Consider the following 22904-nt stretch of genomic DNA (forward strand, 5'->3'; position numbering starts at 1 on the left):
TGCCTAACGTGCCTTATGCTTACATTTGCAGGTGCTACATCTGGGTGCCACCCCATCGCTCGGAGTGACTTATGAGACAGCCTGCTGACTCGGCTCTCCTGTTGGCCTCGATGACCTTGACTGCCGTCCTCTGGCCCATGGAGCCTGTGCTGACCCCGCCTGAGAGGGACTGGCCAGTTCCAGAACTGGCACCTCCCCAGTTGTTGCAGCCTCAACGGTCACTGGCAGAGGGACGGAGGAGCTGCTGCCCTCATCCGGAGCACCCTGAGAGGAGCTCGCAGCGACGACAGGCAGCTGCTGCGTCAACTTGAGGTCACATTGGACCTCCCTGCTCACTGCAGATGGATGGGCACCGAGCTGCGACACTTGGTGCCCAGAACATCTCCTACATTGCCAATGACCACCTGTGGCCATTAGCGCTGTGAGGGCTTGCAGGTCAGAGCGTAACCCAGTCAGAAGATTCTCAATCTGCTGGAAGCCCCACTCCATGAGAGTTGCCAATCTCTCAATGGAGGAAGCCTGAAGCTCTGTCCTGAGGTTCATGCCATCACTGACACACTGCCTGGATTCCTCCACCACAGCGACCAAGTGAACCACTCCCATGCAACACTGCCAGATGTTCCCGCGCATCCTGCCACTTGTCCTGCAGCTGCTGCATGGCTGACATCTCCAGAGGCACATCATCACTGCCTGACTCAGCATGTGCCTGGTCCCCTGCAGTCCTCCGGCTGCTGGCGCCATTGGCACTCTCTGTCCGTGCCATCTCCTCCAGTGCTTGTGAAGTGCCCTCTCCACTGTGCCCCGGGATACTAGCCAACGTCATGATCCCCAACAATGTGGTGGTTGTTGCGCTGGTGCCTGGCTCGCTGAAATGATGTGACGCAAGTTGCAAGTGTTGGCCCTCAGGTGTGAGGGGTGGGGAGCTCTGGGCTTGTTGGTGGGAGCCATGCGGTGGTGATGCTGAAATTAACAACAAGGACAGTGCATCGGTTAGTGTTCAGTCAGTAACACCTTTCATCCCTTTCCCCCCCAGCCTCACAATGCGCTCACCCTTCAAGAACCTAAGGAGATGAACATTGGTGGGGTGGTAAATAGTCAAGAGGAGGCCCAAAAATTACACGCGCATACAGACAGGCTGGTCAGATGGCCTAAGGAATGCCACATGGAATGTTATGTGGATAAGTGTGTGGTTAAGCACTTGGGCAATACAAACAAGGTGCGGGAATACATAGTAATGGTAGGACCATGGGAAGTCACGACAATTACAGGGACCTTGCTGGGCAGACCCGTTAAGGTAGCAGAACAGGAACATAAGGCGTTTAACAAGGTCAAAGCCAAACTTGCCTTTATTAGCTGAGGAATAGAATGTAGGAAAAGGGAGGTCACGTTGCAAGCGCAGAAAACGCTATCGAGGCCACATCTACACTTCTGCCTTCACTTGTGACCTATGCTTCATGGGAGGGATGGTTTTGGAGTGGGGAGAGTGCAGAGATTCCTGACCTGGATGTATGCTGGTCTGGAGAGTTGGAGTGATGAGGAAACATTGCACACACTTGCGACATTTGCCATGGAGCACAGGAGATTGACAGGTCACATTATTGACCTTCATACCGTTATGAGGGGCATAGAACGGGTGGACGCAAGGCAACATTTCCCCTTGGCACAGGGATGACTAACGTGGTGGCGTTTATTTGAGTGCCATGAGGTTGACAGGTAAGGTGCTGAGGACCTTTTGGACAGAGTAATGTGGGACGCACTGGCTGAAAGGGTGGTGGACGTATAACAGCTCCTAAGATGATATAAGTCTTTGGATGTGCAGCAGCGATGCCATGGCATGTTAGGCCATGGGGATAGTGGTCACAAATGGGATAAGGTGACTTTGGAAGGTGCTAGAGACAAGCATCCTCAAGGGGCCGAGGGACCTTTGTGTATGTCCCACACATCTGACTGTATCAGTCTGTGAATGAGCAGTGTTGCTGCATTAACGATTGCAGCAATTAGTAGTGCTTTGGAGGGTAGGGAGACAGAGTGGATGGGACTGTGGCCCTCAAATACCTGGGCGCTGCACCCCAGCCTCGCCGACACCTGCTGACCTGGCCGCCTGCCTCCTCCCCAGCTCCATGGCCTGCTCCTCATAAGTGGTGAGGTGCTGCAGCACGGCGTGCCCACCACCAGTCCGCTGATGCTCTCGACTATTGTTCTCTGTTTTTGCCTGCAGAACAGAGAAGAGCATTTATTGGGGCTGATCGCTCATGTACTCTGCACGTGCACGCCGCACCCCAACCACAGTGCCCCATCTGAGGCCTCCAGCGGCTCCTGTCTACACTACTGGTGATCAGTCACCAGAAGATAGTCCAGCTGCTCCCAACCCCCTTCCCACCTTGGACACATTTGGCGTCCATCACTTTGAATAACACACGGGTCTTAGTGCCCATGGCAAGGAGGCACAACTAGGTGTGGCGCTGAGGCCAGCACATGGCTCTTGGCCATGACACCTTGAGGCTCCTCCTCCACCATCTTATCATCAGCAATAAGTCATATGTTGGAGTTCCCTGTCTGTGTCTAGTTGCCTCCCCTGCAGGTTGCCCCCAGACTACTCAAATGCGACAAATACCAACATATGCTGCAGGGAGAACCCATCTTCTCCTCAACCACTAAGGCCATGGTAAACAGCTTAAAGGAGGCTGCCTGGCCGTTCTTTATACAGACCGCCAGTTCCCCATTGGAACCGGTGTTCTGAACACACCCGTCGCCGATTTGAATTTCCCGCTGAACATGGGAGTCTGAAATGCACTGAGCAGGCCTTAATTGGCCCGCCCGCGCAAAATGGCGGGGCGGCCTGTTTCGCTGGCGGCGATCAGCTCCGCGCCCACCGCCAATTGGGTCGGGCCCGCCTGCTCAACAAACGCAAAATTCAGCCCTATGTTTTAAACTTAAATAAGAGCAATTATAAAGGCATGAAAGCAGAGCTAGCTAAAGTGAATTGGCAAATTAGGTTAAGGAATAGGTGAATGGAAATGCAGTGGCAAATATTGATGGGGATATTTCAGATACACAAAATAAATACATTCCAACGAGTAAGGAAAAATCCAAGGGACAGACACATCATCCACGGTTAACTACAAAGGTTAAAGATAGTATCAAATTTAAAGAAAAAATATATAATTGTGCAAAAATAGGTAGAAGGCCAGAAGATTGGACAGAATATAAAAAACAGCAAAGGATGACAAAAAGATTAATAAGGAGGGAAAAATTAGAGTACGAGAGAAAGCTAGCCAGGAATATAAAAACAGATAGTAAGAGATTCTATAAATATTTTAAAAAGAAACGAGTTAACAAAGTGAGCAATGGTCCTTTAGAAAGTGAGTCTGGAGAATTGATAATGAAAAGCAAGGAAATAGCAGCTGAATTGCATCAGTCTTCTCTACAGGGGATACAAGTAATATCACAGAAGCAGCTATAATTCAGGAAATGGAGGGGAGGGAGGAACGCAGGAAAATTACAATCAGCAGTGAAGTGGCACTGAGTAAATTGTTGGAGCTGAGGGCTGACAAGTGCCTGGGTCCTGATGGACTTCATCCTAGGGTCTTAAAAGAAGTGTCTCGTGTGATAGTTGATGCATTGGTTTTAATTTTCTGAAACTCCCTAGATTTTGGAAAGGTTCCGTTAGATTGGAAGATAGCAAATGTAACTCCATTATTCAAAATGGAGGGGGGGTGGGGGGGGGGTGCGGCAGGGGAGACAGAAAGTGGGAAACTATAGGCCAGTTAGACTAACATCTGTCATAGGGAAAATGGTAGAAGCTATTATTAACGAAGTTTTAGCAGGGCACTTGGATAATTTCAAGGTAATCAGGCAGAGTCAACATGGCTTTGTGAAAGGGGAATCATGCTTAGCCAACTTACTGGAGTTCTTTGAGGAAGCAATGTGCTGTGGATAAAGGGGAACTGGGGGATGTACTGTACTAAGATTTCTAGAAGGCATTTGATGAAGTGCTACATCAAAGGTTATTGTGGAAAATAAAAGCTCATGGTAAAAAGGATAACATAATGGCATGGATAGAAGATTGGCTGGTGAGCATGAAGCAGAGAGTAGGCAAGATGTAATGCTTGCTGTGCCACAGGGATCAGTGCTGGGACCTCAACTGTTTCGAATTCATATAAATGACTTGGGTGAAGGGATGGATGGGATGGTTGTCAAATTTGCTGATGACACAAAGATGGGTAGGAAAGTAATTTGTGAAGAGAACTTAAGGAGGCTGCAAAAAGATATAGATAGGTTAAAATGAATGGGCAAAGATCTGGCAAATGGAGTATAATATGGGAAAATCTGAAATTTTCCATTTTGGCAGGAAGAATAAAGAGAGGCATACTATTGAAATGGTGAGATTGCAGACCTCAGATTCAGAGGAATCTGTGTGTCTTAGTGCATGAATCGCAAAAGGCTTGTATGCAGGTACAGCAAGTAATTAGGAAAGCTAATAGAGTGTTATAGTTTATTGTGAGGGGAACTGAATACAAAAGTAGGGAGGTTATGCTTCAGTTATACAGAGCATTAGTGAGACCACATCTGGAGTACTGTGTACAGTATTGGTCACCTTATTTAAGGAAGGATGTAAATGTGTTGGAAGCAGTTCAGAGAAAGTTTACCAGACTAATACCGGGAATGGGTGGGCTGTCTTATGAGGAAAGGTTAGACAGGTTAGGTTTGTATCCGCTGGAGTTTAGAAGAGTAAGTGGCGACTTGATTGAAACATAAAAGATCCTGAGGGGACTTGACAGGGTGGATGTGGAGGGGTTGTTTCCTCTTGTGGGAAAATCTACAACTAAGAGACACTGTTTAAAATTAAGGGTTCACCCATTTAAGACGGAGACTTGGTGAATTTTTTTCTCTCAGAGAGTCATGAGTCTTTGGAACTCTTCCTGAAAAGGCGGTGGAAGCAGCGTCTTTGAATATTTTTAAGGCAGAGGTGAATAGACTTATGATTCTCTGAGAGAGTAAGCAAGGGAGTGATAGATTATTGGGTGTAGGCGGGATGCAGATTTGAGGTTACTATCAGATTAGCCATGATCTTATTAAATGGCGGAGTAGGCTCAAGGGGCCAAATATCTACTTCTGCTCCTTGTTCGTATGTATATATGTTCGTATGTATGTAACTCTCTCACACCCTGACATCTCCATCAGGCTCATATCCTCTCAAGCTCGCATCCTCATCTGCTCCCTGGCTCCACTCGCCACACAAGCATTCCACACAGTGCCAGGTGTCCTGCTGCTCACACTCTCGCCATCAGTTTTCATGCAGAAGAAGCTGGCTCACAACAGCAGGGAGAGGTCCCAGGCTGGAGGTGAGTGGCCCACATTAGGCTCCTTGCTCACTTTGAGGAGCATGCCATCATGCTGACTGGTGAGGACGTGATCCATGCCTGTGGCGACGGTGAGGTCGGTCGTGAACGCCCACATGAGGATCCTGCTCCATATCATCCCTCTCTCAATGGAAATGTGAGTGTTCTCTCTCCTGCTTTTGAATTTGCTGCCATACACTAATTATCTCTACTTTGGTTCACAGGGAGCTCTGCCAAGCAACCAAGACCCTCAGCCAGTCAGTCCCTCAGCTCCATCCAAGTCCTCACCTCTAGCCAAGTGACACCTCCTCCATTGAAGAGCAAGAACTAAGCAGCCTGGAAGACCTGTCACAGCACTTACCTACAGCATCCACCAACGCAGAGATACGCACCTCGGTGGCACCTAAATCTAGAGCAGGCTTGGGTTCACAATCTGGTAGTCACCGCACAGACACATGTCCGCAAAAGGAAAAGGCTGCCCGGTACTCGGAGGACTGCTAGGGAAGAGGCATCTATAAGGTCCGAGTCAGATGGTGAGCTTCTGGATCCGGCCTTCCAACTCATCAGGGAGAGCCAGCAAAAGGTGGGAAAACATCATGCAGAGTTGTTGGAAGCCCTCAACAGAGTGGTACGTGAGTCAGCGGAGTGCGTCCACCTGGTCTCTGATGAAGTGGTGCCCACGTGTGCATATGGAGGTCTCCATGGGAAGGATTGTGGACACCATGGAGATCCTGGTGCGGAGAACATGGAGATGCGCGCAGACTTGCTCTCCATCGCCAAAGCCATGGGCGAGTTCCTGCAGTGGCAACGCGAGTGAGAAAAAGGGCACGTTGATGTCCCTTCAGGTGCTCCTTCCCTTCAAGGAGTCAGGCCATGGCCCTCGGGCACCCGAAGAAAGGAGGAGTGGCAGCCGGACACTCTGGGTCATCCGCTCAGGAATCTCAGAAGCTGTCCGTTCCCTCCGACTCCCCTTTGCCTGTGATCTCAACCTCGTACTCTCACCACAGAGGGAGCAGCTGGCCAACAGGAGGACAGCCAAAGCAAGCAGGGGCTCTCAAAGCCTTAGCTCTCCAGAAGGTGCACACCAAAGCCATCAAAGGCAACAGAGCCAACCATTGCACAGGCTGTCTCCACCCCTCCTGCGAATGTCAGGGCAGCATCTAGAAGAAGTGTGAGGAGTAGAAAAGTGGTTGCATAGGTGAATACATTTTGTCACTTTATAAGATGAAAATATATTCACTTTCACTGAATAATGTGTAATGTTGTCTTTCAGCTTCATTGACAGGCTTCACGAGTCCTCCCACAGCATTTTCCACCCCACCGCACCCCTCCAATAGCAGTTCAGCTGCAAATAGCCAGACCACAAGTGATTCTTTAGAAAGAAGTTTTTGTATGTATGTATGTGTGTATATGTATATGTGTGTGTGTATGTGTGTGTATGTGTGTTTATGTATCTATGTATGTATGTATGTATGTCAGGGCCTTTCCGAGCCTCATGCAAACATTGTCCCACACAAGCAGAGCCTTCATCCATCACATTCATCTCACTGTCCTGAGCATTTCCAATGCTGCCTGCTGGGGTTCTCTTTCAGTTGTCCATCTGAACTGACCTGCATCTCAACCCACCCATTGATCACACTCCCATTAAGCACCTCGGTCCATCCAATGAGGCTCCACTCACTTTAGATTTCAACGATGGCCATCGTCAGATTTTTGCTCAACTGCCCTGTCCTTTACCCTCTCCTAGTTCCCCCATGTCCTTTCCTCCATCACTGTTGACTCTCCGGCATAATTTTCTACCTCCCCAATGTCACCGATCAACCAGAACCCTTTTCTTTCCAGGGTGTCCAGGTGAACATGCACATTCCCTACCTTCCTGATAATCCCACCTCCATCCATAGTGACCTCACTGACCTTGTCTGTGTCTGCCTCCAAATCCCCACCATACACCCTCGTTTTCCCTTCTACCACTACCATCACACCCTCACCATCTCACCCTTCAGGCTCTCTTTGCCCCTTCTTATACTCACCATTCCCTCCTACCATGCTCACTTTCAGTTTGCTCTCCAGGAGACAGCCCCCTCCCATGCATGTTCACCTCAACATTCACTACCCCCCCCCACCCCCCACCACTTATCCCCTCCTCCACCAGACTCTTTCCCTGCTCCGGAATCCATCCCCCGCTGCCCCCCACCCCCCCCGCCCCCCGCTCCGGGTTCCTTCCCTTATACCTACCTCTACCTGTACACTTGTCGCATTCTCCTCCATTACACCCTCCTCCCACCTCACTGACAGCTTGGCCCTCCCACTCCAAACCTCAACCCCTCTGGCGCCTTTGCTCCCCACCCACAACACCTCACACCTCTGATATACCTTCCTCTCCCACTTGTAGCTGGCTCTTCCTCTCCCTCCCCACCTCGCTGAATATCTGGTAGCAGCCCATGGCCCAGAAGCATCAATGGAGACCTCCCACCTTCCGTAAGCCACTTTGCGGCAGAGCCATGACCATGAGAATCCATGAGTTGTGGGGCTCCAGCATCTTCTGCTCCTCGGGTGTCTGCGATCTGAGCAAGGCCCTAACGTTAAGTCCCTGCACGTCACACTTGTCCAGACATGTTCTAGGCTGGCATGTTTACCTGCCGGTGTAACAGTAAATCTGGCATAGGGGGGATGATTCCAGTCAGGCCTTACTTTGCATACCATTAACGGGATGCAAATCGTCTTCCCACTGGCCTCCAGTGGGATTGGTGTTCTGCCAGGGTGGACACTATTGGACGTTCCTGCTGTACTTTCACACTGGCATGAAACCGATTTTTGGCTTTCTCGCCATATTGTACCCCTGCCCGCCATGATGCCTGACACCAACGGGGCCAGAAAATTTTGGACATTGTTTTAGAGTTAAACGTAGGGGACGTAATTAAGACATTTGCAGATGATACTAAAATTGGCCCTGTGGTTGAAAATGACGAAGAAAGCTATAGGCTGCAGGAAGATATTAATGATGGATCAGGTGGGAGGGAAAAGAGGCAAACAGAAATAAATTTTGAGGTAATACATTTAACTAGAGCAAACAATAAATAGTAAGAAACTGAGAAGTGTAGAGGAACAGAGGGACCTTGCAGTGCATGTCCACAGATCCCTAAAGGGAGCAGGATGATAAGGTGATTAAGAAGGCATATGGGATACTTATATTCCATGGCTCGGCCAATAAAGGTAAGAGCAGGAAGGTCAGGTTAGAATTGTCTGAAACACTAGTTAGACTGCAGCTGGAACACTGCGTACAGTTCTGCTTACTACCCTTCAGCTCTCCTATTTAAGGTGCCAGGCTTGTTGGCATCCAGAACCTGCATGAGCGTGGTCAAGGCTTTATTGGACTCCTTTCATTGCAGAGATTGGATGTTCCATAGAGTTGTCATTCTGCAAAAAGACATCACAATGCTCTGTAACATTAACACCCCATGCTTGAAGTGGACTCTTCCATTTTACCCTGCAATCCTGGACTGTAGATGTGGAAGGCCTGTCAGTATGCCACAGATTTTCTACTGTCCCTCAGTGGTTACCCTTTTCATGGATGAACTCCAGTTACAGTAGTCCTTTTAGAGGTCTATGCCGTTCAGTGCAGACTCTCCCACTCCTTTCTAAGCCTTCACTATCTGCTCTTGTTTGCTTTTGAACTGTGAGTCACCAGGTGAGAACTTAGGTGTCTCTCAAATTGGATCTACTAAAAAGTGTGAGTATCTGTGCTGGTGAATTCCAAGCTGAAGTGCACAGTCACTGACCCTCAGAAGGAATATGCTCCCCTGAGGATTTATTGTGACATGTTGTATATGTTAAGGCCTTGACACTGAGAAAATATCTGGTTCAGACTGGTAAGGTAAGAATGGTGCAACTCATCAAGCTGATCATATTTCACTTGCTGCTGAAATCTGACTGTGACTGGGTGATCTATCACATGTAGGTTGATGATATTTAATTCTGTCATAAGATAGCTGCAGGATCACCATCTCCAATACCAGAGATGTCAAGACATGAAATTTCCTTCAGGATTGTTACAAATACAAGGTTTTATAAGATTGTTAAATTATAGGATTATGTCCTTCATTTACGATAAAATGAAGGGAGCTGTTCTGAAGTCTGCCTAACGACAGGCCTGCTGACTGTTAAAGATCAAAGAGAGGCCTTTTTTGCTTTGCTGGAAGTAAGGTATTCACACTTGGAGGCAATAGCAGCAGCAATTATGTACACAGTGATTAGACTGCTAAGCTCCAAAGTCGCAGGAAGGTGTTGAGAATGATGGGTTGTAAATGGTTATACTTTAAACTGTCCATTTACTTCCAAGATAAAAGAGAATTGGGGTCTCAGAGATAGCTAATCAGCATTTCTATCTGGATATAATGCCCATGTGATTCACATTGCCATGGAAATGGGCTTTAAGAGGGGAAGGGTTTCTGATATCTCTGAAAACTCATGGACAGAGGTAATCTGACAGGATCTGGGAGAAAGAGAGCAGCTGGAGGCTGCAAGCGTCTAAAGATCACCACATAGGAATGTGGTAGGAGTTTGCACTTGGAATGAAAAGATCAAACTTGTGAGGATTTTAAACAAGGCTGAAAGGTTCACCTAGCTTGCACTGGATGAGAATCACCAGGAAACATCCTCACTATAAAAGGCAGTTCTGGAGCTAAAAGTTACCAGACTTGGAAAGGAAACTCTCAGGAGCTAAGAAGCACTTTGGGCTGGTTCTGGGAAAATCAACTGACTTCTTAAAGGAGAGTTTAAAGATTACCTCTGAAGTGGGTTTTTCATTTGTGTTAAAAGTAAAAAGGGAACGTCCTGTAGTTTAACGTTGCTTACAAAGCTAGTGTTTACTTAATAGAGCTATTAATCTGTTTATTACAGTAAAAATCTTAAATCTTGTCATCATTCTTTCAACCATTAACTGGAAGTTCGAATTTCATTTTTTGAAAGTTATCAGGGATCGTAACAGGATAGACAGGGTACAGCGTGATCCCATGTAATCCCCCTCGGCACAGGGTACGGTGTGTTCCCGTGTAATTCCCCTTGGGGCAGGGTACGGTGTGGTCCCGTGTAATTCCCCTCAGGGCAGGGTGGACATGGTATGGTACAATCCCGTGTAATTCCCCTCGAGGCAGGATACGGTATGATCAGGTGTAATTCCCCTTGGGGCAGAGTATGGTACAATCCCGTGTAATTCCCCTCGAGACATGGTATGGTGTAATCCCATGCAATTCCCCTTAGGACAGGGTACAGCATAATCCTGTGAAATTCCCCTTGCTACCCTGAGAGTAATGTCCTACTTGTACGTCAGGTCAGTTTTGTTCCACCGTTCTCCTGCAATCACAAAGCGTCTCTTCCTTTTGGTGTTGCCGTGCTGGATATATTTCCCAGACGGTAGATCAGGAACACCACAGCGGCGAGGGTTAAGGAGTGTCGAGGTATCCCCAGCACTGTTGTGGATTGCATATTTTGTTGGCTGGAACGGATCCTTGTGGAGGGGTAGTAACTGCCATCTATCAACCCTCTGCTTCGGCATGTGGAAATTCAATTCCTGGCGCCAGCCCTGGAATATTAACGAACCGAGCATTAGTTGGACTTCTTGTGAAAAGAACTATTTTTGTGGAAAGCAGAGGACTTCAGTTACATGGAGAGACAGGACAAGCTGGAAATGCTCTGCTTAGGGAGGAGAAAATTAAGGGGATGTTAAGCTCTAGTACCGGCATGTCATATTCTGAATTTCAAACTAATTTTATATTTAAAGCTGGACACAAGAAAGGCTGGAAAAGATGGCCGCCCAAGTACACTTCTCATTTTTGTAGATTAGAACCACTCCCGTCTCATGAGGGAACAAAAATAACATCCCAGACTGAAGTGAGTTGATGCCTTCTCCTGAAACCAATCAAAAAGGTAATATCAGATTTGAATGGGTTATTCTAAAACAAAGACACTGCTTGTTTCAAACCCTCAGGAGGTGTTAACCCAAAACACCGGATATAATCAACATAAACACCACCCCTTAATTGGAGAAGGACCTGAACTCATGGAAAGTCACATGGTGAGGCAGCCATGTTCTTGTCTGCTTTTAAAAATCATCTAAGAGCTGTGTGCAGGCAGTTCCACCAAAGCATTATTCTTAAAAAGTGTCCTGATGAGTGCAAGACAAAAAGCTTCGACATGTCTCTTTTTTCAGCAATACTCAAGTTCTGTACTACTAAACGACTAGATGAAAAGAAATAGTTATATGCAGCGAGCTGTGATTTGGAATGTGCTGCCTGAAAGGGTGATGGAAGATGATTCAGTAGTAACTTCAAAAGGAACTGGATAAATACTTGAAGGGAAAAGCTTACAGAGCAGCAGGAAATGGGATTCATTGAATAGCTCTTTCAAACAGCCAGTATAGGTGCAACAGATTGTATGATCTCATTTTGTACTCTACCATTCCACTATTCTTTGTAAAGGGTTAAATTGTGGAGACAGATTCTGTAGACTAGGCTATGACTAGACAAAAATCCAGACTGACACTCCAGCGCTGTATTGACAAAGTACTGCACTGTCGGAAGTGCTATCTTTCAGATGAGACATTAAACCAATGCCCCATTTACCTGTCAGATGGATGTAAAAGATCCCATAGCACTATTTGAACAAGAACAGTGGAGTTCTCCCAGGTGTCCTGGTCAATATTTATCCCTCAATCAACATCACAAAAACAGATTATTTGATCATTATCACATTGCTGTTTGTGGGAGTTTGCTATGTGCACACATTGGCTGCTGTGTTTCCGACATTACAATAGTGACTACACTTCAAAAATACTTAATTGGCTGTACAGCACTTTGAGAAGTCTGTGGCTGTGAAAAGTGCTGTATAAAGGCAAGTTTTTCTTTATCTTTCCTGTATTCCATGAGAAGAAAAGAGAAGTTAAAGGATGATCTGATTGAGATGGTTAAAAAGGTTGATAGGATAAACAGGAAGAAACTATTTTGTCTGGTAGAAGAGTCCGGAACAAGATGATCTTACCTTACAATTAGAGCTAGACTATTCAGAGTGATGTCAGTGCTACTTCACACAAAGAGTAGTGACAATCTGAAACTCTCTTCCCCAAAAGGCTGTTGAGGCAGGCTTGCTAATCCTCCCAGAATGGCTGGGAATTTCCCGGAATTGGTATCAATCTCTCGGTGGCTATTGAAAGCAACCCAGGAGATTTGAAAACGTTATTTTAAACAAATAAATTATTCTGTACAATAATATGTACACAGAAGCTCATTGTTCAATGTAGAATGCTGATCTGAAGGTGTACTTGGCAGGGTGAAGACATAACATGTAAACCGGTACTGATGTAGGTCGTGTACACATACTACTTTCACAAACGCGTTGCCTGTTTCTTCCTGGCAAATAACAGATACTAGGAGCACGAATAGGCCATTTGGCCCTTCAAGCCTGCTCCGCCATTCATTATGATCAAGGCTGGTCATCCATCTCAATAGCCTTCTCCCATTTTCTCCCCATATCCTTTCATCCCTTTTGCCCCAAGAGCAATATCTAACACCTTCTTGAAAACATACAATGTTTTGGTCACATCTACTTTGAGGTAGTGAATTCCACAGGCTCACCACTTTGGGTGAAGAGATTTCTCCTCATCTCAGTCCTAAATGGTCCACCCTGTATCCTCAGACTCTGACTCCTCCACCATCGGAAACATCCTTCCTGCATCTACCCTGTCTAGTCCTGTTAGAATTTTATAGGTTTCTATGAGATCCCTCCTCATTCTTCTGAACTCCAGCGAATATAATCCTAACTGACTCATATGGCAGTCCCACCATCCCAGGAATCAGTCTGGTAAACCTTTGCTGTACTCCCTCTATAGCAAGAACATCCTTCCTCAGATAAGGAGACCAAAACTGCACACAATATTCCAGGTGTGGTTTCACCAAGGCCCTGTATAATTGCAGCAAGACATCCCTGTTCCTGTACTCAAACCCTCTGGCTATGAAGGCCAACATACTATTTGCCTTCTTTACCACCTGCTGCGCCTGCATGCTTACCTTCAGCGACTAGTGTACGAGGACACCTAGGTCTCATTGCACATTTCCCTCTCTCAATTTATAGCCATTCATTCAGATAATAATCTGCCTTCCTGTTTTTGCTATCAAAGTGGATAACCTCACATTTATCCACATTATAATGCATCTGCCATGCATTTGCCCACTCACTCAGCTTATCCAAATCACCCTGAAGCATCTCTACATCCTCCTCATAGCTCACCCTCCCACCCAGCTTTGTGTCATCTGCAAATTTAGAGATATTATATTTAGTTCCCTCACCAAAATCATTAACAGATTTTGTGAATAGCTGGGGTCCCAGCACCGATCCCTGCGGTACCACACTAGTCACTGCCTGCCATTCGGAAAAAGACCATTTATTCCTCCTCTTTGTTTCCTGTCTGCCAACCAGTTTTCTATCCATCTCAATACACTACCCCCAACTTTACACACTAATCTCTTCTGTGAGACTTTGTCGAAAGCCTTCTGAAAGTCCAAATAAACCACATCCACTGGCTACCCCTCATCAACTCTACTAGTTACATCCTCGAAAAATTCCAGTAGATTTGTCAAACATGATTTCCCTTTTGTAAATCCATTCTGACTCTGTCCGATTCTGCCATTGTTTTCCAAGTGCTCAGCTATTAAATCTTTTATAACATACTCTAGAATTTTTCCCGCTATCGACGTCAGGCTGGCTGGTCTATAATTCCCTGTTTTCTCTCTGCCTCCCTTTTTAAATTGTGGGGTTACATTAGCTACCCTCCAATCTGAAGGAACTGTTCCAGAGTCTATAGAATCTCGGAAGATGACCACCAATGCATCCACTATTTCTAGGACCACTTCCTTAAGTACTCTGGGATGTAGATTCTCAGGCCCTGGGGATTTATTGGCTTTCAATCCCACCAATTTACCCAACACCATTTCCCTACTAATGCTGATTTCTTTCAGTTTGTCCCTCTCACCCTGTGTTCCCCAACATTTCTGGTATGTTATTTGTGTCCTCTTTTGTGAAGACAGAACAAAAGTATGTATTTAGTTGGCCAGCCATTTCTTTGTTCCCCACTATAAATTCCCCTGTTTCTGACTGTAAGGGACCTACATTTGTCTTCACCAGTCTTCTTCTCTTCACATACCTATAGAAGCTTTTACAGTCAGTTTTTATGTTCCCCGCAAGCTTACTCTCGTACTCTATTTTCCTTCTTAATCAATCCGAAACCCGGGCTTCCAGGAGCTACAGCTGGAGACACTTCCTGCACACATGCTGGCCCCGGGCACTGGAAATGTTCCCGGCTTCCCACATAGAGCAGGAGGAGCACACCAAGGCTTTGAGCTCTCCTGCCGTGCCTTATCCCTTTAAATTAAATTAAACCTTTTGGAAGATACTTAATATCAAATAATATCAATTACTGTAGGACCCTTCTTCCCTGCTCCTCGTTGTTACAGAATATAGCCCTTACAAATGATGAACCACAAAATAAGACCTTAAAAACTATAAGCAATAAAAGTAGTAAGTACTTACCCAACTGTAATCCCGGTATTCAAAGGATCACCTCGTTCCCTCCTCACGAAACTCCCTCAGTCACCAAACTCCAACTTAAGCACTCTACAGCAGCCCAAAGCAGCACTCCAGTGCAGAGTAGGTTGTAGCTCAGACATGTAGTTGTAGAGAAGAGTTTACATTAATTTTCCCCTCAGTCAAGAGGGAGCTCCTCCTAGCTTCCTTAAACCCAGTAAATGTCCTGGTGCAAACTGTGAACCCACCCCTCCCCATCTCTGAATTGCTGGGCAGGCACGGTGAATGAATTGCAGCAGGAGTAGCTGCAGAAGTGACTAAGGAAATGGCAACTGTTGTGTCTCCGGTTTTGGTCTGCTTGGTAGGAGGCTCGGGAGGCTGCTCAGCAGCTGCCCCTGGGGTGGGTGAGCTTGAGTACTTCTGGGGAAGTCAGCACAGGGGTGTGAGGTCATGGTCCCAGAAATGGAGTATGTGCAGGCGGTTTGCTCCCTGACACGGGAATGGAAATATTGGGAGGGAACCAGCACTACCACTACCCTGTCGCAGCAGCGCCTCTGCCCTGTCCCAGCAGCGCCGCCTGACAGGTTGCCAAGGAGTAGGAAGAAAGCTGGATCCATGATAAGTGTATCAGCAGTGGCGTCTCATCCCTTCCTGGGCAATGGCCCAAGAGTGAGCTCCACTCCTGTTTCATGGCTGCGAGCCGCTGCCCCACTGCTGCCAAGCTACAGCTGATGATCCCAGCGAGAAGGGCAGGCAGGAGTCTGTCGGGAACCCACTGTATCCAGCTCAGAAAATCTCCCAGAATATGACCAGCCAGAGTTGGCAACCCTCTATTGAGGCTATGGGTAAACTGAAAATACATTTAAAAAAAACAAAGTTTAAGCAAGGATATCAAGGATTATTAACCAACGTAGATAGATGGAGTTAAGATGTAGATCAGCCTATGATCTAACTAAACGAGGGAACAGGCTGAAGGAATTGAATGGCAGAGACTGGCACTGCTCTGGAAATGTTTGATGCTGAGAGTATGGTGTGGAGTAGAGAGTATTACAGATCCCATTCCCTTTCAAATGCATAAAATTAACAATGAACAGTACAGGCTGAAGTTGATTCTGTGGTTCCTTCGGATAAGGTGCTTCTGTGGGTGAGATATTTTCACATAACCCCTGTACTAAGCCAGGTAGTCTCTCCTATTCCTCTGTTGTTTGGGTGCCTCGTTGTGAAGTGTTTTGGCTCAAACACCAAACCTCTGACTGCAGTGACTCATTGCAGAGATAAACAGAGAGATGAGTCACAGCTCGTTAAGTGACCATGTGGGAGAGCACTATGAGGGATTATGACTCCCAGGCTCAACACAAGAGTTTTTTTATATAGGAAAAACAGGTTTTATTAGGTTTGGGCAAGTTATTGAAGCGGTTTAATCATCTCCTACAGACCTTGTGGTTTGTCTTTTATCATCTTCGCAGCGATGGATTGTAAAGTGCTGATGGCAAAATATTCAAAGCCAGGAGGAAACCTAGTCAGGATGAGAGACTGGGCCCGATTCCATTACACACTCCGGCTTCAAAGTGTAAATCGAGGGTTTTTCCCAAGTGATTCAAAAGATATACTTAACTTCTTCATAGCTAATGCATGCAAACCCCTAGATGTTCTTAATACAACCAAAAGCTTTGTTCCACATTGCCAATACAGTTGGGAGGGAGTGTGAGGCAATGCTGCTCTTTCTGATCATTGCCAAAGTCTCCCATGGTGGCTGGTGCACTGCTCACTGAGGTTCATTGCCATTCAGCCAGGAAAGTTACTGGTTCGATCCTGTTCTTCGCCTAATTAGCTGGTTGAAACTTAGGCAGTTGTCATCAGTGTCACTCCTCAACTACAAAGGCTTTTGCATTTCATCCAAAAGGTGCACTCACTAAAAGGTTGGTTGACATACTCTGGACATGATGTATATTTACATAAGACTCAATATTTAGTACTGGCTGATATTTTTGTATTTTATTCTTTCATGGGAGGTGAGCATTGCTGGCAAGGCCAGGATTTATTGCCCATCCCTAAATGCCATTGAGAAGGCAGTGTTGAGCTGCCTTCTTGAACAGCTGCATTCCCTGTGGTATAGGTATACCCACGGTGCTGTTGGGGAGGGAGTTCCAGTATTTGATCGAGTGACAGTGAAGGAATAGTGTCTGAAAATGATCCTTGATCTGTGAAAGGTCAGGCTGACCGCAGTCCTGCATCCCTCACTGAGAGTGCTGCATGTCAATGTTATAGTGATTGAAGTAATGCTGAGGGCTCAATGTTATAAACAGGCATAAGCACTTGGATAATGTTCTTGGTTGAGTTGGCCCAAATCTTACCTCACATTTTTCACCAAAGTCACATAGGAGGTGTTTTACTGCAGCTGGAGATTGCTGTCCTTGAGACATCTTGTCAGATTGGAGGTATAGAGCCATGAGCACACTGAGAATTGTATTCCAGCTCCTGCCTCTTGAAGGATGCTGGAGAGATGTTTGAAGAGGCTGCACCATCTGACGTGTGAAATTGAGATTCTCTCTTGCAGTTAGGCCCACATTTCAGCAAGGCAACATTCTCCCAAAGGTTCATCCTCCTTCAAAGGATGAGGATGTCATGACCCTAATGTGTAACTACTCATTCTTAGATTGAAGTAGATGATTAAAATGAAAAGGATAGCAACACAGGTGGTAATGTGGGCCCAGCATGGAGGCCAGTGATCTGACAGCATAATCACTGTGTCTCGTCATCATCTTCCTGGGATCTGGTGACTATTAGTGCCTCACATACATGCCTGCTTCATCTGGCCCATGCTATGGTCTCTTCCCTTACAGCTTCAGATTCCTCACCCTCCGTCCTTTCAATGTCTTCATCTTCAGAGGAGAGGTGCAGCTCCTCCATCTCATCATCTGGAACATGCACCTCGCTTTGCAGCACCAGGTTACACAGCAAACCATGATGACATGAGAGACCCTCTGGGGAGTGTACTGCAGTGCTCCACCAGATCTATCGAGACATCAGAATCGCCTCTTCAAGATGCCAATGGGTTTGCTCTATCAATGTTTGTGTGGCAGCATGAACATCATTTTACCTTCCCTCAAATGGAGTTTGTGGCTTCTGACGGGCATCATCAGCCCCATGTCCTCTGTGGGTAGCCTTTGTCACCAAGGAGTCAACACTGGATGTGATGTGGGCCTTCGATGATGTCCAGAATCTGCAATTTACTCAAGGTTTAGGAGTCGTGGCAGCTCCTGGGTATTTTGCGCATACCTGCACGATGTGTTCTGGTGGTTGCAGACCAGCTGTATACTGAGTGAATGGAACCCACTCTTGTTAACGTATTGCATTTGCTCTTGCCAGGGACCTATTATAGCTATATGAGTGCAGTCGATGGCACCCTGCATAGGGGATGTTAGAATCTGGAAATAGCAGCAAATCCCAGTGCTCTCTAGTGAAGTGCACGTAATTATGGGCCTTGGCAAAGAGGGCGTCAATCACCTCCTGTAACCACTTATGAACTTGAGATGAACTTACGGCTTGAGATGCCACAGAGGTCCCCAGTCGAGCCCTGGAAGGAGCTACTCATGTTCAGGTTAATGTTGTATGATGTTGTACGTGCCTTCATGTGACTGTAATGTAAAGGTGCTCGGCAGAACAAGAGCTGATGAGGGACTGGAGAACAGAACCACCCATAGTATAATGTATAGAGTCACATGGTAATAGACTGAGAGAACACTCTGGAACCAGCCTGCATTTAGGTAACAGCACCATGCATGACAGTAACCTGGGATCTGTAAATAGTTAAAAGTTAACAATAAAGAGTTCATGTTTAAATATACAAGTCTCAAGATCTCATCGAGACATCTAAAGAGCCCATATTACAACATGGTTGGCAGTGATTGTCACGTCTACAAGATAGCATATCAGAGAAGTACCATAATCTGACATGGTGATCTGGGGTGATATGAAAGCTAAATGTATGAACCCAGAACAGCATCCCCAAGGTATGGAAAATAGAAAGCAACTGAAGCCTAACTAGAAAGAGATGTGCACCTAAGAAGAAAACTTGAAGAAAGAGTTGAAGAAGCTTCACTACAGAGTTGGAAGTGAGGAATCTGCCAGTGAGTGGAAGTCCATTACAGAAAATTGCAAGAACTTGCATGACACAGTTCACAAGATGATGAACAAAAATACAAAAAAGTTGCTATACTTACATTTTAGAATAGGTAGTTGTCCCAAGGGCCAAGCATCCAGAAGGCAGCTGAAAGAGAGCTGCAAGTAAAAAACAAAGGTTTTTAAAAAAAAACCTGTGAAAGTCAGTTGGCACGGTCAAAAGTTTAAGCAGAGCCTATAGAGTTTAAAAAATAGACCTGCAGATTTTAAGAACTAAGTGCTGTCACTTTAAGTTTAAGAAAATGGACCCCGATTGGATAAAAACTCCCACAGCATGGGACCTTAAAAAAAAAAGGCATTCAGGAGTTAAAAAAATAAATTATTGCCCAGAAATCTTAAACCTTAAAAGCTTAAAATAGTTAAAAAAGAGGAAGGCCCACAATTGCCAGGGTGCCCACCAAAATCCAGAAAAGCGTAGGAAACAGAGAAACTGACAGTAGCAGAAACAACCTGAGAGGAAAAAAATGGTTACTGCACTGACAACTCTTAAAACAGTAATGACATTTAAAGCAGTAGCTATAAAAGGAAAATCCAGGCAGCCATGGACGGAAAGTTAGCAGAGCCAAGTGCATTTGTGCTATGGAATGGGCTAAACCAGACTCAAGAGTGGGTGTCTTGGAAAAGACAACTCTTAATTTACCGCTGAACTACAAGATTAAATAAGGAATCAGAAGTACAGGTTGATAAGTTTTCATTCATCTTTGGTTCATTTGCTGGTGAAGCATGCCACAGCCAACATGAAGATCAATACTTGACAACACTTGGTGAGATATTAAAAGGCTTTGACAGGTATTTTAAACTCCAAGATGTGGAGAGTCCAGAACCTAGAAGGAGGATTAGCACACCCCCAATAAAGCACAGAGGGCAACAAGAGACCCCATAGAGAGGGTAACCCCCAATAAAGTTCCAAGGGCAACAAGAGATCCCAGAGGGAGGGCAACTCCCAATAAAGTACCAAGGTTAACAACAGACCCCAGAGGAAGGGCAATGAAAGGCCTGAGAGGGAGGGAAAGAGGGCGACAGAAAAGCCCTGAGGAGGCAATAAAAGATCACAGAGTGAGGGAGACAGATGGCAGTGCAGAGTGAGCAGATGGCTATGCATGAAGGAAAGCTATCTGGGGTAACTCAAAGAAGCAAGATATGCAAAAAGTAAATGAAGCTGTTCCACAGGAAAATGTTCACATCAAAGTTGAACTGGAAGAATTGAAGCACAAGATTCAAGCTGAGTATATACCTTTGCAAATGCATAATAAATTGAAATCTTCAATGAATCAAGCTGTTCGAGATCTGAACAAACACATTTCAGACTCGATACATAGATATTGGGAGGAGATAACAATCGTCAAGTACACAGTTGGCAAATCAAAGCAGGAGTTAGAGAAACTCAACCTGATGTACAGCCAAACAAAATAGTAGGCAGACAAGGCATGCACAGAAGTTGTGACCAAAAAAGACTCCTTGAAGGATCAATGTGTAGGCACAAAAAAGCATGAAAAGCTAAAAAGAATGTTGGATATTACTTCAGAAAAAGGTGCTTTGGAAATAACAGTAGCAATGAAACAATGCACTGAAGCCCAGAGTGAGTCTGCAAGAGGTCAACAAGAAAATAAATAGTTGAAAGAATAGTTGATTGTCCTTCAAGATCAAATGTAAAAAGGGTTGCATAACCATGCAGCCACATGAAGAAATGAAGACTGTCTTAAACAGCATGGCAGAAGAAACTCAAAGACTCTTAAATTACAGGAAAACTCAAGATGAAAAGTGAGCTTTGCAAAGAAAAGGAAAACCTGTTGAAAGATGTTCACATGTTACAAGAATCCCTCAGGATAACATCTATTCTTCTGGAAAATTATGAAGAGAAATAAAATGAATGTAACATCTCTCTGAACAAACTGAAGAACCAGTTGGCAGAGAAAACTCAGCAATGTTTAATATTTCAGGAGGAGGCTGAAAGCTATAAGAAACAGGCTGAAGAAGCAGTTGAATGGAAAAGAAGGTGGCATTGGAAGGAAAAGCTGTAGAACCAGTCTAATTAGACACTGGCATGTTCTTTTGATATAGCGTGGTGGCCTGATTCTGGCGAGCTGCCTTCATAATGAGCGTTCATGATTGTCAAATGTATCCAAATGCCGTTCCCAACATGGCACAGCGGGAAATGTGCGTCACCACTGAAGTCTGAAGTGGACCGCGATGGACCTGATCTCACGCTGACATAAACCTGACTTTTGCACTTCCATGATATTTTCCCCTTCCGCCCACTATAATGCCCGCTACTGATGGGAATGGAAAATCCCACCCTTTGTGCCTGTCATCATGGAGGAAAATACAAAAAACCTTACAGGATTCCCAAAGAAAGTTGATAAATCATCTGCACCTGATTATCTACATTAGAGTGTTGAAAATAGGTGGCTATAGAGATAGTGGATGCATTGATGATCATCTTCCAAAATTCTATAGATTCTGCAGATTGGGAGGGAGCAAATGCAAGCAAATTTAAGGAGGGAGCGTGAAACTGGGGAACTACAAACCTTTTAACCTGACAGCAGTAATAGGGGAAATTTATTATACAGGATGTGTTAACTGAACACTTGGAAAATAATGGTGGATTGGGCAGGGTCGACATGGATTTATGAAAGGAAAATCATGTTGACAAACCTACTGAAGGTTTTTTGAGGATGTTGCAAGCAGAATAGATAAGGGATGTGGATGTGGTGTATTTGGATTTTCAGAAGGCTTTTTATAAGATCCCACACAGGTTAGTAAACAAAATTAGAGCACATGGGATTGGGTTAATGGAGAGAAAACCAGAGGAATAAACGGGTCATTCTCAGGTTGGCAGGCTGTGTCTAGTGGGATATTGCAAGGATCAGTACCCCAGTATCAGAATAGCCCCAGCTATTCACAATCTATATCAATGACTTGGATGTGGGGACCAAATGTAATATTTCTAAGTTTGCACTTGACACAAAATTTAGTGGGAGTGGGAGTTGTGAGGAGGATGCAAAAAGGCTTCAAAGGGATTTAGACAGGCTAAATAAGTGGGCAAGAACATGCAGATGGAATATAATGTGCAAAAATGTGAAGTTATCTACTTGGTGGGAAAAAACAGAAGTATATTTCTTAAGTGGTGAGAGATTGAGAAGTGTTGATGGCCAAAGGGTATCCTTGTTCATGAGTTACTGAAAGCTAACATTCAGGTGCAACAAGCAATTAGAAAGGTAAATGGTATATGGGCCTTTATTGCAAGAGGGTTTGAACACAGGAGTGAAGATGTCTCAATTCTATAGCGACTTGGTGAGACCACACCTGGAGTATTGTGTACAGTTTTGGCCTCCTCACCCAAGAACTGATATACTGGCCATAGTGGGAGTGCAACGAAGGTTCACCATACTGATTCCTGGGATGGTGGGATTGTCCTATGAGGAGAGATTGAGGAGGCTGGACCTATATTCTATAGAGTTTAGGTGATCTCATTGAAACATACAAAATTCTTACAGGGCTCGACAGGGTAGATGCTGGAAGGATGTTTCCCCTGGCTGGGGGTCTAGAACCAGGGGACACAGTCTCAGAATAAGGGGCAGGTCATTTAGGGCTAAGATAAGGAGGAATTTCTTCACCAAGTGGGTGGTGAATCTTTGGAATTCTCTTCCCCAGAGTGCTGTGGAGGTTCAAACAATCATCAAGGATGTTCAAGACTGAGATCAATAGATTTCTAGATATGAATGACATCAATGTATATAGGGATAGTGTGGGAAAATAGCCTCTAGGTATAAGATCAGCCACGATCTCACTGAAAAGCTTGGACTC

The 22904-nt window shown here is 45.4% G+C and overlaps 1 protein-coding gene across 4 annotated transcripts in view; it reads right to left on the minus strand.

The window, feature by feature from the left end:
* The window catches only part of LOC121285458 (stromelysin-3-like), a 112840-nt gene that overhangs the window by 49673 nt on the left and 40263 nt on the right, over positions 1-22904 (minus strand). For 3 of the 4 annotated variants that reach the window (XM_041201897.1, XM_041201896.1, XM_041201899.1), the window contains exon 2: positions 10661-10923. In XM_041201897.1, coding sequence (XP_041057831.1) covers positions 10661-10923 — 263 coding nt within the window. Of the gene's footprint in view, positions 1-10660; positions 10924-14921; positions 14978-22904 lie in introns of those variants that run through there. The other variant, XM_041201898.1, reaches the window with a different exon arrangement.

Source organism: Carcharodon carcharias, chromosome 13 (assembly GCF_017639515.1).
Source record: "Carcharodon carcharias isolate sCarCar2 chromosome 13, sCarCar2.pri, whole genome shotgun sequence".
NCBI lineage: Eukaryota > Metazoa > Chordata > Chondrichthyes > Lamniformes > Lamnidae > Carcharodon > Carcharodon carcharias.